Source organism: Henningerozyma blattae, chromosome 3 (assembly GCF_000315915.1).
Source record: "Henningerozyma blattae CBS 6284 chromosome 3, complete genome".
Lineage (NCBI taxonomy): Eukaryota > Fungi > Ascomycota > Saccharomycetes > Saccharomycetales > Saccharomycetaceae > Henningerozyma > Henningerozyma blattae.
Window position 1 is genome coordinate 811,100 of NC_020187.1, and position 15,734 is coordinate 826,833.

The 15,734-nt window shown below is 29.3% G+C and overlaps 10 protein-coding genes across 10 annotated transcripts; 2 read left to right on the plus strand and 8 right to left on the minus strand.

Annotated features, from left to right (window-relative positions):
• Nucleotides 1-472: 472 nt before the first annotated feature.
• Nucleotides 473-1,618, plus strand: PIH1 (Pih1p; the record flags this gene model as incomplete). Its single annotated transcript, XM_004179610.1, has 1 exon — nt 473-1,618. One exon carries the CDS (start codon nt 473-475, stop codon nt 1,616-1,618), a length of 1,146 nt encoding a protein of 381 aa, XP_004179658.1.
• Nucleotides 1,619-1,886: 268 nt separating this feature from the next.
• On the plus strand, nt 1,887-2,555 carry TBLA0C03370 (uncharacterized protein; the record flags this gene model as incomplete). Its single annotated transcript, XM_004179611.1, has 1 exon — nt 1,887-2,555. The coding sequence occupies one exon, from the start codon at nt 1,887-1,889 to the stop codon at nt 2,553-2,555; it is 669 nt and encodes a 222-aa protein (XP_004179659.1).
• A 50-nt stretch (nt 2,556-2,605) lies between these two features.
• On the minus strand, nt 2,606-3,295 carry TBLA0C03380 (uncharacterized protein; the record flags this gene model as incomplete). The annotated part of the gene is made up of 1 exon (XM_004179612.1): nt 2,606-3,295. The coding sequence occupies one exon, from the start codon at nt 3,293-3,295 to the stop codon at nt 2,606-2,608; it is 690 nt and encodes a 229-aa protein (XP_004179660.1).
• A 313-nt stretch (nt 3,296-3,608) lies between these two features.
• Nucleotides 3,609-6,929, minus strand: TBLA0C03390 (Zn(II)2Cys6 transcription factor domain-containing protein; the record flags this gene model as incomplete). The annotated part of the gene is made up of 1 exon (XM_004179613.1): nt 3,609-6,929. The coding sequence occupies one exon, from the start codon at nt 6,927-6,929 to the stop codon at nt 3,609-3,611; it is 3,321 nt and encodes a 1,106-aa protein (XP_004179661.1).
• A 257-nt stretch (nt 6,930-7,186) lies between these two features.
• Nucleotides 7,187-7,852, minus strand: CPR5 (peptidylprolyl isomerase family protein CPR5; the record flags this gene model as incomplete). Its single annotated transcript, XM_004179614.1, has 1 exon — nt 7,187-7,852. The coding sequence occupies one exon, from the start codon at nt 7,850-7,852 to the stop codon at nt 7,187-7,189; it is 666 nt and encodes a 221-aa protein (XP_004179662.1).
• Nucleotides 7,853-8,153: 301 nt separating this feature from the next.
• Nucleotides 8,154-9,206, minus strand: TBLA0C03410 (uncharacterized protein; the record flags this gene model as incomplete). The annotated part of the gene is made up of 1 exon (XM_004179615.1): nt 8,154-9,206. One exon carries the CDS (start codon nt 9,204-9,206, stop codon nt 8,154-8,156), a length of 1,053 nt encoding a protein of 350 aa, XP_004179663.1.
• A 323-nt stretch (nt 9,207-9,529) lies between these two features.
• On the minus strand, nt 9,530-10,564 carry TBLA0C03420 (SDR family oxidoreductase; the record flags this gene model as incomplete). Its single annotated transcript, XM_004179616.1, has 1 exon — nt 9,530-10,564. One exon carries the CDS (start codon nt 10,562-10,564, stop codon nt 9,530-9,532), a length of 1,035 nt encoding a protein of 344 aa, XP_004179664.1.
• A 687-nt stretch (nt 10,565-11,251) lies between these two features.
• TBLA0C03430 (SDR family oxidoreductase) lies at nt 11,252-12,277 on the minus strand (the record flags this gene model as incomplete). The annotated part of the gene is made up of 1 exon (XM_004179617.1): nt 11,252-12,277. The coding sequence occupies one exon, from the start codon at nt 12,275-12,277 to the stop codon at nt 11,252-11,254; it is 1,026 nt and encodes a 341-aa protein (XP_004179665.1).
• Nucleotides 12,278-13,545: 1,268 nt separating this feature from the next.
• HNT2 (bis(5'-adenosyl)-triphosphatase) lies at nt 13,546-14,118 on the minus strand (the record flags this gene model as incomplete). The annotated part of the gene is made up of 1 exon (XM_004179618.1): nt 13,546-14,118. One exon carries the CDS (start codon nt 14,116-14,118, stop codon nt 13,546-13,548), a length of 573 nt encoding a protein of 190 aa, XP_004179666.1.
• Nucleotides 14,119-14,786: 668 nt separating this feature from the next.
• On the minus strand, nt 14,787-15,239 carry SRB7 (Srb7p; the record flags this gene model as incomplete). Its single annotated transcript, XM_004179619.1, has 1 exon — nt 14,787-15,239. One exon carries the CDS (start codon nt 15,237-15,239, stop codon nt 14,787-14,789), a length of 453 nt encoding a protein of 150 aa, XP_004179667.1.
• Nucleotides 15,240-15,734: the final 495 nt, after the last annotated feature.

Below are 15,734 nucleotides of genomic sequence, written 5' to 3' on the forward strand. Positions count from 1 at the left end.
AAAATAATGAGAATAATAATATGCATTAAGAAATCAAGATAAATAAGATAAAGGTTATGAGAATTAGAGTATTTTTGTAAGGTTCGAAAATTTGTACTTTATAATGCAATAAAATGGAGGGAGTATTTAAGTCATGTTAGTTTTTTTTGTTTTTATATCTTTTTTAGCTGTTGCTGAGACGCTCGCTAAAAGGGAAAGGAATTAAAAACCTATTTAAAAGGTTCGAATATAATACTGTATAAAGTATGATTGGAATTATAAGTATTTTAAAATAACAATGTTTTTTTTTATTTTGTATATTCTAAGGTGTTTTTTTTCCATTCTTATAAATTCGCAAGAGTGAAAATTTATTAATGAAAAATTAGTGTATTATATTTAGCTTAATATACCCCTATAACTTTGTTTCTTTATTATTTCCAGTATTGTCTTCCGATAAAATACATATTCATACACTAACTGCCAATTATTAATCATGAATTTTTTATTGAGACCAATATCTACTACTTCAAAGAGCCATGATCGTATCATAGATAATCAAATAAACGAAAAAAATAATACAAATGCAATCATATCTACTGAACCAACGCCGTTGTTTGTCATCAAGTCGAAGGTTCAATCATCTGATAACAGGCCTAATACTTTTACATTTCCTATTTTACAAGATAAAAAGATATTTATTAATGTCTGTTGTGCAGATGAAATACCAAAACCTGATGTGGACTTTAATCCAAATATAGTGTATCCTTTGATTATGAATAATAAATGGGAAATCCCAATTGTAACAACATCGATTAGAAATGATACTGATAAAAAAGGTAACCTCTGTTATGTTTGTGATTGTTGTATAAATACAGCTTGTGCTGATTGGATTAGCAAGGACCTGCAATTACGTGAGATATTAAATGAATGGTGTTTAGAATCCTGCGAATTGAGAGAAGTAATCGAAATCTCAAGAGATAATATAGCTTTCCCTAAGATGAAAAAAAAAGGTAATAAAATACCTACCCTAGAAATTTTAAGTGAAGATTTAACTCAAAATTTAAATATCCAAGGTCAACAGATTTTAAATGCTGAAAAAGACGATCCCTCTTCAATACTTACAATGAAACGAGATTTATTAAGAAAAGAAGAAGAGGAAACTTCCACTTTGCTTGGAAGCAACACCGAAGAATTACCTCCTTTATTTCCAACTCATAAACGTAATATTGCCTCTACAGATGATGCAAATAAAGATAATAAATCGAAAAAAAACCCTTTAATTCAAGAAATTAACCAACTTTCCATTAATGATAAAGATAGACCTGTTAAAAAATTGAAAAATCCAACAATCATTAAAGAAGACGTAATTTTTGATGTTCAAATGAGAAAGACCAAAAATACAGATGTTTATAAACTAAGAATTGAAATTAAGTCGGATCAAATAACTTCTGGTTTAGATCTGTCATTATCATATGAACCCAAAAATAATCAATTATTACTAAAAAATTTAAATACTCAAATATTTAATGAAAACATTTTGAAGATTCCATTACCAAATATTTTCGATAATAAAGATAACAAAATAATTTGGAAATGCTTTTACACCAAAAAGGATCACAAATTAATTATTTTCATTTAAGCATATGGATCTCGACGCAATTTTACATTTGTATTGAATTCTTAGTCACGTTGATAGATCAATAGATATTAAATTTAAATCTCATTTTCTGTTTTTTTAAAATAATGAGATATTTTATACTCGTTTTTTTATTTTTCTTTTTTATGTTAATTATAGTATATTATTTTTTTTAGCTATATAGAAAAACAAACACGATATCTAAAAATACTAATATTTTAAATGAATCAATATCAAAATATATATAAAGCATTCTAGAGATTAACAAGAGATGGCCAAGAAAAAGGGCAATAAAAATGGAAACCCTCAAAATGTTAAAGTTTTGCCTGATACATCAAAACGTAATATAAATTCACAAAATTTAAAACCAAATAAAGAAACTAATAATACTAATATTAAAAAATCAATTTTAAACACACCATTCCATTTGATTATTCTTTTATTCTTATACACTACACAACGCCATAAATTTGATGAAGAATTGCTTCTATATCTATTAATTCCGTTACAAATCATTTATACCATTTTCCAGTTTAGTTCTAATTTTTCAAATAGTAATAATTCCAAAAAGATTTCAAAGAGAACTATTAACTTGACTTTAATTTTAGTAGTCCCTATAACTATGGTATTTGCTGCTATTCCAATTGGTTTATTGGTTATACTGTTTGGTGGCCCAATATTAGAAAACTATAAAAAGACAATTCTGTTATCATTAAATCTAAGTAATCTTTTATTACCAATCATATACTTATCCTTTAATAAACAAATAAGTATTGATATTGGTAAGCAATATGCCGTGAGTATATTTCTTGGCTGTTGGTTAAGTAGTATTGTAATTCCATTGGATTGGGATAGACCATGGCAAATGTATCCAGTTCCATTAATGGTTGGTGGTTATTTAGGTTCTATATTATCATATGTATTAACTGATTTTTTTTAAAAATATTAACAATTAGGAATATTATTATTGAGAATATTAAATATATTTTTCTAAATAGAATTTTGTAGGTATATATTACCAGGTCCACTTGCTTTTATAAATTCATTTTTATTTCCAAAGAAATATCCCTTTTTAAATATTTGTTCCCTTAGACTTACTTTAGGCTTATCATTTATTTGTAACGTCAAAGTATCATCATAGGCAAGAACACATTCAGCTCTAATAGTTATTGATTCATCTTCTTTTAATGTTTTGGCAAAAATGTTATCGCTCCCCTTAATTACGAGAACGCCAAACCCAGTAATTTTCTTGATATCATGATTTAAAGTTAAATCACCAGAATAATAAATTACTGAATTCTTTAAATCTGGAACTACTAGACCATTTGAAGATGTATCTAAATTAATGACTTTCAATGATTCTTTATTATTTGTGAGTGATAATATTAAGTTAACAGGGTTATTATTTGTGTGAAACTCCGTTAGATTTGAATCTTTTAAGTTGGATAAGTAAAGTCCAGGCATATCTTTTTTGGAAATATCTAGCATAGATATATTTCTTAAATTGCCATATATTGTTGTAAATGAAGGAATATTTAACAAAATCATATTATGATAGCTTGTTAGTTTGGGTAATTGAATAAAGGGACCATTCCCACTACCAACTTCTTTTGAAGTAAAATTCTTTATTAAAGTTGTATATGTCCTTTTATATATGTTGCTAATGCCAGGTTTAACCATGATTTATCTATTTCCTTGATTAAACTTGATTGGAATTTAATTTCAATAATTATTTCAATAATTATTTTCTACCATTATAATTTACTTAATTATATATATTAATTCTAATCTTTAAATTCGTAACAAGACCGAAATTCGAAATTACTTAACGAAATGTTTCTCATTTTTCAAATAATAAATGTTTAAAAGTGGCATTAATAATACAAAATAAAACTACATATAGAAAGTTGAATCATTCTATTTATCATTCGATAAATAGTTGGTAAATAGTTGGTAAATAGTAGATAATATACAAAAACTGCTAATTTTTTTCTTACCAAGAATATAACGAATCATACATCTCAGAAAGATTATTTTCATTCAATCCCCAAGTTGGCAAATCATTCAATTCTAATGAGTTTCGATCATTATAGAGAGAAAGGTTCTTCAAAGAGTCAATTAAGTTACGTAATTTAGCATTGATCTTGACAAATGAATTTGTGTTGATGTTTTTTAACCCATTAGTAAATACTTGTAACTGGGATGGGCCTTCTTTATGTAAATTCATTAAATCACCTGAAAGACTTGGATTTGACGACTGCATCATATATGATAAGATTAACTGTAATTTATTCAAATACTTTACAATTTTAGGGTTTTTCTTTGCAATCTTATTATTGTTATAATTTTGCAATAATAGATAAGTAGATTTAAAAATTGTAGAAATCAATTTAGATTGATTTTTAATATGAATTAAATGATCTGAATCAATCGATGTTGGGTTTTCTGATGCTATTTGAATGATTGTTAAATTACGCTGGAATACTGACAATAAGATCAGGGATATGGTGTTTAAAGCCTTTAATAAACTTTTGAAGTATAGTATGGTATAACAATTGTGGTTAGATAATAATGTAAAGATATAGATTAAAGTTTCTTCAATAAATTCAATTAGATGTGAAAAATTTTGAGTGTATTGCACATAATCTTTCATTTGTTCCCAATGTAAGAAGTTATAATAATTAATATACAGTAAGGAGTTACAATATATTAAGGAATCAGTTATATTGTGTATTATAACAGATGTAGATGTATTAGATTTCTTGGTAATATCATTTAGTTTTGACTTATATTTTTCAGTTAATCTTTTCATCTTTCTAACCGATATTTGTTGAGTCTTGGAGCTTAAATATTTAACCAGCTCTATTTGAATATTGATCAAAGATATATCATTCTTTAATAATGTATCAACGATTTTTAAATTAGAGAAATATTCCTTCTCGGATAGTAGTATTGGAGTTTCACCTTTAATTAAATGTCTTTGAGAATAATTCTTGAATATAAAATTCCATAATAAGGTCTTTTCATACTGGTATCTATCATTTTCTTCAATTAATTTTTTATCTTTCTTTTTATCCAAGTTTTCATCAGTAATAGGTTCAGATTCATTCTTCTCTGAATCGATATCAGTTTTTATTTCTTCTTGAGTATTTGATGTAGAATTTAAATTATTCAAATTATTGAATATAGCCAAATTAATATCTTCATCTAAATCAAGTTCATTAGTTAACTTTGGTGGATTAATACCGCGTTTGGATTTATTTGTGAATAATTCTTCATTTAAAATAGAAAAATTTTTATAATATTTTAATAAAGAAATAAATTTCAATTCTTCTAAATCAGTATATGAACAAGATTGTTTAGTTTTTCTAGTTAAATTTGTTTGAATAATAGATAAATTAGTCTGTAAATTTGTACCAAATTCTAATAATTGTTGAAAAAGATTTTGATTCTCTCCAGAAATTGTCGATTGGAAATATAATGATTCCAAAAATATTAATAGCATCAAAGAAATTTGACCTAGTTGGGTTTGTTGTAGAAATGAAGTCTTTTCTAATTTGAAAGTTAGATTAGTTGTAGGATCGGATTTAGAAGAGTCAAAGAGTTTATTAATGATATTAAGCATAGTGAATTTATTGAGCATTGGTAATAATGTGTCTAGTTCATCTAATGAATTGAAGCAAGCTTCGATAACAGATTTTAGAAATAACTTACTTGGTAATTTGATTAAATTATTATTATTTCGGATTGTCTTAACAGGCTCTTGGATCAATTGATTGACTTTTGAATCCGGTGAATTAGATAATAACTTCCATTGTAATAATTTATCTTTAAATTTAGATTTTAATAATTCTGTTAATTTATTGAAGAATTGTAATAAATTCCAATCTCTAATTACTAAAAATTGCCAATTGAAAATTGTATTTGGAGTATCATAAATTTGAGTAATTAGAATCGGTAGAGAATTTGGTTCAGTATTTAATGCAAATTCAGGTTGAATATTTAAATTATTATTAGAATTTGGAGTCATTTGGAAAGTATGATCTTTTAATTTTTGATTAAAAAGAGTGAAAATGAATTTTCTACTTTCGAAATCTAAAGCTGGATTTTCATAAGCATGTCTCATTCTAGTAGGTTCATTTATTTCTATTGAACCATTGACGTTATGTACATTAGCATTTATACTAGGGACAGCACTATTACCAGAAATCAATTTTTGTCTCTTATTAGCCTTTTTCTTGATAGATTTCAATCGATCATCATTTGTTAAAGAATTAATATTTCTATCACCAGTTGACGAAGTATCTTCTTCAGATTCTGCTATTCTCTTTTTATTATCTTTTTCATCCATATCATCAATAGTGTTATCCCCTTCACTTTCAGAAAGGCTTTCGGCATGATCTTGTGGGTAACCAGAATGATGAGACATTTTAATTGAAATTGCGTAATCTTCCAAATCTCCAAGGCGACCCTTAAGAAACTCTAATTCCTGCTTCAATACTTCATCCTGTGTATGAGGAGAAGTCAATAGATCATATGCTGTGTTATCGCCCAACCAGTTCATATAAACCAAGCTATTCAAATACCCCTGTGGATCGGAAGGATCTAAAGTTTCAGTTCCATTTAGTAACTGCAATCTGGTATTATATCCTGCAATCTGACTCATAGAAGCTACATCTGGTGACAAGTTTCTAAATGCCTGAGGTACACGCAGAGTTGTTGTGACGTTGTTGCTTATATTTTGGTTATTCGATGAAATATTCATCTGACCATTATTAGTTGACATTGGAGCCGCAATAATTGTCAATGGATTTGAACTTGATGCTGTATTGGCAACGATCTGGTTAGCATTGAGTGGTGAGATGTTCATACCTGATGGGTTAGAGCCATTCATATGTAATGGTATAGCATGATTAGAAACACCGAATGTACCTAAAACAGCACCATGGGCGCCAGGAACTGTCGCAGTAGTAAAGATTGGACCCGATGAAATTGCAGTGTTACTGCCACTGCCATTGTTGTTGTTGTTATTAAGTGATATGATATTATGAGAACTTCCCCCAAAAGTGGTTGAAGTAGTATTTTGAGTATTTGTTGTAGTTGTCGTTGTAGTCGTCCTCATGGTTCTTGTACTAGGAAACTGAGAATAATCGATCTGACCTGGTACATCAGGATATATACATTCTCCTCTAGACGTATTTTTGGCACAATTCCCACAAACTGGACGAGCTCTATCACAACCAATCTTACGACGGCGGCATTGTACGCAAGCTGGCGGTCTTCTCATTCTTCTTCCGCGGCTATCGATTTGCATTTAGAGAATAATAATAAAGAGCTTTAATATAGTTATGATGACAATCTTTTTATGCCAATCCTTAGAACACCTGAATTAGCTTTATTCTTGTTTGCTTGATATATTTATTTTTAAATTCCAACAAGGGCGGGTAACATTTTTGGTACAAATCACGTGCCTCGAAAGCCATAACTTAAAACGGAAAAAAGACACTATAAAAAAATTAAAGCACAATATATAAATATATATATATATATATGTATTGAGTGCTAACGAACCTATTTTAATTCATCAACAGGTTTCTTACCGTTACCGTGTTCTTTAACAATGTCAAGAGCACCACATTTAACAATCTTGATGGTTTCTCTTGGTTTGTCAGATCTGTCAGTTGGGACGTTTTCGATGTAATGAACAACGTCCATACCTTCTAGAACTTCACCAAAGACAACGTGTCTGCCATCTAACCATGGAGTTGGAACAGTGGTGATGAAGAATTGAGAACCGTTGGTGTCCTTACCTCTGTTGGCCATGGATAATCTACCTGGTTTGTCATGTTTAATGGAGAAATTCTCATCAGCAAACATATTACCATAGATAGATTTACCACCAGTACCGGTACCATGAGTGAAATCACCACCTTGGATCATGAATTGAGGAATAACTCTGTGGAAGATGGAGTTGATAAAACCCATGTCTGGATCATCAGAAGTGGCTAACTCGTAAAAGTTCTTAGCAGTTTTAGGAACAACTTCACCGTATAACCCCATGACAATTCTACCAACAGATTTCTTACCGTGTTGGATATCGAAGTAAACTTTATCAGTAATGACTGGTTCTGCATTAGAAGTGGCCACTTTACCTTGAGCCTTAGCCTTGTTACCCTTGGCAAAAGTGAGAGAAGTGGTTATAGCTAAGAAGCTTAATAGAAATTGAATTAGTTGCATGATATATGTTTTATACGATGCGTATATGATGTGTTACGAGTGTGAAGGAACAAAAAAATACAGCTAAGAAAAAGAGTTGTAATAGATATTAGCAAATGCAAAGAGAATTAATTTTCGATCTTTCATTATATGAAATATATATTAACCATTTAATAGTTTTATTTCCTTAATCGTGTCCCTTTGAAACTTAATTTTTCAAAAACGAAATTCTTCGTGAAAAATGATTTTAGAGCGTCACAAATTACTTCTAAAAAGAAAATATTCTTTATAACTATTACATTATAAAGCATATCTTCGATATTTACTTATATAATTTCAAGAGTTGTTTACCAGTATCAGCAACTGATTGGCGTAATGGGATATATTGGAAGTTCAAAAGTTTTGCACTTTTGGAATAATCTACATCTACTACTCTATTTTCATCGCTCTTGGGAGATTTTTGAATGATAGTTTTGGATGGGTTTGGAATTTTACCATGTAATTCAGGAATTTCATCGTACAAGTATTGTAAAATCAAAGGTTCACTAAAGATTTCATTTGACAGTACAATTCTTTTATCGATAAAGCTATCATTTTCCATTGCCATAATATGTGCCCTCGTGACATCTCTAACATCAATACACCTACCCATAGGTCTATCATCAATCTTATAATCCAGACCAACATCCATAAATTCATTAATAACTTGTAATGAATAGTTCAAAGAATTAACATCAACAACTTCTTCATCAAATAATCTAGGTCCCATTACATAATCCGGGTTAATAGAACACATTTTACAATTTTTTAGATTACCTTGTTTATAAAAGTTCCAAGCTTCCTTTTCAGCAAAAGTTTTACTGGCATAATATCCATTTACTGCGTTTTTACAACCTTCACTTTGAGTGATAGATGGCCATGTCTCTTCAGTATGAATAGATTTATTATTAACATACCCATCTGGATGTTCAATAGCACTAGACGATGATGTTAAGATGAATTTTTTAATTGATTCTCCACCATATCTAGAGATATCTCTCATCAAGTTTAATGTTCCTTCTACAGAAGGCCTAATTACTTCTTCATAAATATTCGTATAATCAAATCCTAATGGACCAGCCGTATGAATGACATACTCGATTTGATTTTGATATTGTATAAAAATATCTCTAAATACATGAGGGATAGTTAAATCAGGAATAACTACGATTTTCAAATCTGGAGAATAGTTAAATAGTTTCATTATCTTATCAGCTTTACTTTTATTTCGAACAGTTCCAATTACGACATAATTTTCTTGTAAAAGATGATCGATAATATATTCAGCAATATACCCATTGGCACCGGTGATTAATACTCCATCATGTATTGTCATTATGATTGTTATTAAACTCAAGATAACTGAAAAAAAAATATTATATTAAAAAAAAACAATAAAAAAAGAAAGAAAAAAATTTCACATATTTATGACATAGCATATACAAATAACGTCGTTTCAAGAAAAAAATTCTTAAATTTTCAACTATTCGGACCTTATATATATTAAGGGAAAAAAAATTACCCTTTCTATAAAAGACGGGGATTTCTCTACAATATGAAACGAAATATTTAAACAAGGATATATAAAAAATTCAAATTCTGAAGTCAATTTTCTATACCGAAAAAGAATTTTTATGAGTGTCTCAATCCAAATCTAGACTAGATCTTACCTTCAGCCTTCAATATTTGAGCAGCAGTATCATACACACTCTTGTCCAAAGAAATATATTCGAAGCCCAAAATCTTTCTGGTTTCTGACATATCAATTAGTCCTTGAAGATTATTTGCAGCTAGTTCATCACTCTTACCAACTGGTGGGATTTTGCCCCTCAATGTAGGGAATTTTTCGTTCAAAATATTAACCATCTCTTGATCACCAAATAATTCACTGGAGACAACTAATCTTTTTTCAATAGTGTTTTCCTTTTGAAAGGCTAATAAATGAGCCTTAGAAACATCACGGACATCAATGAATCTACCAGTAATATTAGTATTCACTTTATCTGTAGGCTTCAATTGAAGAACTTTATTAACGATTTCACAAGAAAAATTCAATTGACCTGTAATTGAAGTATCGAAAGTTTGTGGACCAAATACATAAGCTGGATTAACAGTAGCTAATTTGAAAATGATATCACCGGATTTCTTGTTTTCTTCATAAAATTCCCAAGCAGCTCTTTCAGCAAGAGTTTTGGAAACAAAATAGGCATTAACACTATTTAATTTAGCATCTTCTAAAGTTAAAGGGCACCAATCTTTTTCAGTTATTGTCTTACCATCTCTTGAAATACCATCTGGGTGTTCAATAGCAGCTACGGAAGAGGTGATTACAACTCTTTCCACAGTCTTGCTACCGTACTTTTTAATACTATTCAATATTCCTTTGGTACCATAGACAGCAGGATCAACAATATCTCTTAGCAAGTCTTCTACTTCGAAAACAACTGGAGAGGCAGTATGTAAGACATATTTAATATCCTTGGCATTTTTTTCTAAAACCTTATCAAAAGCACCTTCAACAGAAATATCAGGGACAACCTCGTAAGTAAAATTGTTTGAATTAAACAACTTCACCAAGTTATCACCCTTAGATTCTGATCTAACAGTACCAATAACTTTATAGTTTTGTTCCAATAAATCTGTAATGATGTGTTGGGCAATGTAACCTGTGGCACCTGTAACTAAAACACTCATCTTTGTTTGTTTATGCTATACGAGAAATATTTATCAAACACTTGTTTGTTGAATGCTTTTAGTGCAAAAGAACTTATTCGCATTTTTAAAACGTAGGCTATTGCCTTTATATACTTTTTCAAGGATACAAAATAGGGATATTTACTATTACTGCATTTCCTAACTTATACACAATATCTATTAGTATCAAAATTTGGTGGGTTTGTTGGTGTCCAATATATTTATTCATAGTTCTCCTTTTTGAGATTCAATAGTTAACTTAAAAGTGAATCAAACAGTGGATTCTATTTTTTTAGGTTCCGAAATCCGCGTTCCGTATTCCGAATCCCGTGTGCCGAATCCCGTGTGCCGAATCCCGCTTCCGAATCCCGAGTTCCGCGTGAAGCTGACAAATTATTCTCATATATATATATATATATATTATTTTTTTTCTCTTATCATTTAATATAATATATTAAAAAAAATCTATTTATTATAATATATAACGGTATGTATAGCCAATAGTTATAAGACAAGTTAGTTTAAAATATTAAATTCTTGAAAGGGAGAATTCATATTTAAAAATAACCGTAATGCACTTCAAATAGTTGCATATGAAAAATGTATTATTCTTCAATGTTATGTAATAATAAAAATTTGAATAGACACCCAGAATCACTTTCTTAAACAAATAATAAAATGATTAAATTAGTTCTCTTCAGCCTTTAAAATTTGAGCAGCAGCGTCATTAATTGATTTCTTCAGTTGGTTATATTCAAACCCTAGGGGTTCTTCAGTCTTGGTAAAGTCGAACTTGGCTAAGTAAGCGTCCGTGTCCAATTCAATTGGTTTTGATTCTGGTATTTTACCTTTCAATTGAGGGAAGTCTTCATTCAATTGATTAATAACGTTTTGCTCAGTAAATGGTCCAGTGGCCAGAACAAGTCTTTGCTCAATATCTTCGTCTTTAGAAATAGCAATACGGTGGGCCTTAGCAACATCACGGATATCGATATGAAGCCCATAAAAGCTTTGATTAATCTTCTGATCCGGTGTGGCATGGATTAGTCCATTGAAGATTTTACCAGTGGAACGTAGCGCTGGTGAATTCTTTAGTTCACTTTCAAAAAATTGAGGACCAAGAACGTAACTTGGATTTGCTGTGGCAAATTTGAATTTAATTGATACATTTTTTTTATTTGTATTGTAAAATTCCCATGCTGCTTTTTCACCAAATACCTTAGAAGCACAATAAGCAGCCATCCCATTCAATTTAGCTGGTTCCAATGTAATATCATTCCAAGATTTCTCAGTTAAAATGTGATTAAATTCCCCGAAAGGATTAGTAATTGCTGCATATGAAGAAGTTAATACCACTCTTTCTACATTGGTACCAAATTTTTTAATTGAAGCTAATATACCTTTAACACCATTAACAGCTGGATTTATAATATCTCTTTCAACATCATCAGCTACAAATGTGGCTGGAGATTCAGTATGCAAAACATATTTGATATCCTTGGCATGTTTTTCTAATACTTCATCAAAGGCACCTGGCTTACCAATATCGGAAACAATCTCATGANNTAAGTTTGGATTATTGTATAGTTTTGCAAAATAGTCGGCTTTCTCCTGAGTTCTAACAGTCCCAATAACTTTATAGTTATGATTTAGTAATTCATTGACGATGAATTGAGCAAGAAACCCATTGGCACCAGTAACTAAGTCAGACATTTTGGATCAAGATTTATTATAGATTTGGAAAGGTAAATTGAATTGTTGTAGGATATTTCAAATTGGATTACATGATGTATTACCACTTATATAATAATCAATATAAAGATCATTATCCTTCAAATACTTTTTTCTTTCGACACACTCATTCTTGATTTGTCATTCTTTACCCCTAACTTAACATGGCGTCAAAAATCACCCCGATGATGATAATTTTGAACTTGAACTTTGACCATGATGTAGAAGCAAGAAGAGACAATACAACAAACACGTAGAGCCAGCCCGCTATTTATTCAGGATAAACGCTTTGTAGGGCCATGTGATTATTGTAATTGTGTTTTCCAGCTGATGTTATTAGTAATCATATCTCATATGTTATTAAATTGAGATATCCTTGTGATAAATCCCACTAACTACTAATTTTTCGTGGAAGGTTATCAATAACGTATATAAAAGATATATACATTTCAGAATAAGGTTCAGCTAATTAAGGATACACCAGTTTGAGACATACGTTTCAACTGAGGGATAGATACCTTTAGAGACACCTTTAATTTGCTAGAATCACCTTTTGATAACTATTCGATATTGATACCTGCTTAGCAAGAAATGTAAGAATTAGAATTATGTATAACACGTCATTCCAAGAGGAATAGAAAATCATTTCACTTAAACTTGAAGTAACTGTAATAAGAAAACTTGGATATCTATTAGAAAGCATCTTGAGCTAAAAAAAAATGTAAGAAAAGTGTTTGTAATCTACTTATAGTCTTATTCTTTCAATTGGCTATTAGAAATTCAAATCCTGTTTTAGTTCATAGTGTTTCAATGGTTTACTATTGTAATACCTTTCCTAATGATGAAGAACTCTAGATACTAGTTTATATTATTAAGTAACATCTAACAGAGTTCTTCCACCAAACCATCTATGGAAAAAAGAATATTTGGTAAACTAACTCTTCATATATATTCAAAGGAATATTTATATAATAAGCAGGTAGTTTTTAAAATTATTTCTTCAACAATCTTTACTAAGTCATCATGTCGTATAAGATTAATCGGTTTCAAGCTACAGTTTTGGTTGGTTGGCCATCGATATAAACTAATTATATTGTTGCTATGTATTCTGTAGATATCAATAAAAAATATATAAAAATAGAACAATCCATGCATTAATGCTTTATCATCTTCTGGAAAGGTCTAGCATTAAGGATTTATAATTTATGCAAATTTTTTTTAGATCTTTTTGGAATGGCATTAAAAAATCTTTAGAGAGTCCACTGTTTGTTGTCTTGAGATTGATCAATGAATTCTCGTAACTTCTCAAATAATTCCTTAGCCTCTTCAAGCATTACTTCATCTGTCCTTTCTACTCTTTGAGCATCTGGCTTAGCTAATTGTTTTCTACCTTCTCTACCACCAATATCTAAATATTCTTGACGTCTTTTTTCCCAATTATTAATGTCATTTTCTTTACCCCATGTTTCAATTTTATCATATACTTGATCGCCATAATTGTGAAACTTGTAACGTGGTATTATATGTGCATGTAAATGTGGGACAGATTGGCCAGCTTCAGGTCCATCTTGTATGGCTATATTCAATGCATCTGATTTATAAAACCATGAAATGAAACGTTGAATTAGCTGTAGTGTATTAAAATAATCTTGAGATTCTTCGAATGACAAATCACTCAAAGTATAGGCACTTGGTCTAAGAGGTACCACTAATACATGGCCTGGGACAATTGGCTTTAAATTGACTAATGCATATGTATATTTGGTTTTATAAAACACTTGATTGGTTACAATAAATTTACTGAAATAAACTGGAGTTGACATAGAAATATTATTAAACGTTATTTATTTTGTTTTAAAGATCTTGAATAGTAATATATAAAGTTGAGCTCATCGATGACCTCTATGATTTTTTGTTTATAAACATTTCTTGAATTAACAAGGATGGAAAAGTTAGAAAGCGTTAAGATTTTCCGGAATATTATATTGAAAGGTTTAATGAAATCTTAAAGTAAACGGGATAAATTAAACTATAAATCATTAAAAAGAAAATATATTCATCTGAACTTGTACCCTAGTTGTAAGATTTCTTCTGATAAAGAACTATACTAATTGTACTTTTATCTGATATTATAAAAGTCCAAGTACGCATATATATGAAACCTTTGAATCTCTGATTGTACAAATTAGTCCTGGACCCATAAAATTTGAGATATTATTGTATTATATAAAACGGAAAATTAATGGAATGTATTTATCCAATTAAAAATGCTTCATTCAATGAAATTCTGTTTCTTTCCAATCTGCATCGCTTTAATATTTAATAAGGCTCATGTAGAAAACTTGAAAAATAACAATCTTTATGATTATGAAGCATCTTTTGCTTTTATAGTTAAACAAATTATTTGTATCGGGTAGTGAATGAAAGTACAATAAAGTTACACCCATTTATTGGGTAACTCATATAGATTCGTTAGATGATTCGTAAAAATTTAATTTGGAATGTTATTATGATTTACAGGAACCGTGGTCTTTCTTGCATCTGCAATACCGTCAACAAGTGATTTAATCAAATTATCTACTTGGGAAGATAATTTTTCTTTCCTTTTTATGGCCTCTATCTTCTGTTCTTCTACTTTGACCAATTCTTTTTGCAAGGAATCAATTTTATGTAATTGTTCCTCTTCAGAAACATCAACCCCTGGCAAAGAATCAATTAGTTTACTAATCTGTCTTGTCTTTAATATAATGTCAGTGGACAATTCATCAATAGTATTGGAAAATTCTTCTGGAGGTGCAATAACTGCATGGGAATCAGTCATTTTTGGCTCAGTATGATCAAATGGTTCAAAATCATGGTTTTTATCTATATAATTTAAAGTAGCACAGAATTGTTCCATCATTTGATCCAAACAAATTTGTAATTGAGTTAAACGATCAGTCATAATGTTTTATATTTTTGATTTTAATTTTTAGACAGGGTTATTTGCGGCTTAAAAAAAACTTGTAAAAATATTTAAAGATAGAGAGTGTATATGGGAATAAAAATATGTGATTAAACTAGTTAGTGGTCTTGGTAATAATTTCTTTCATATCTTTCTCTTCAATTATATAAAGAGTAAGAGTGATTATTTTATTAAGAAAATAAATTTCGGAAATATTAGCGGGAAGTTATAAAAAATAAATAATATGGTTGTTTAATAATAAATTACAATTTAAAATGAAAATATGAATAATATATATGTGTATATGTATATATATATTTCAGGTATTACTAATTGAAAGATAAAGAACCTCTAAATGGTTAATAATAACTACAAGGACGGCTTAATAGAGTAAATAATAATCAGATAAGTGTTAATTTAGTTATAAACCTAAGTATGTGTAATGTAAAGAAACTCACAAAATAGTTCAAAAATGCTGATAATAACTTGAGAAAT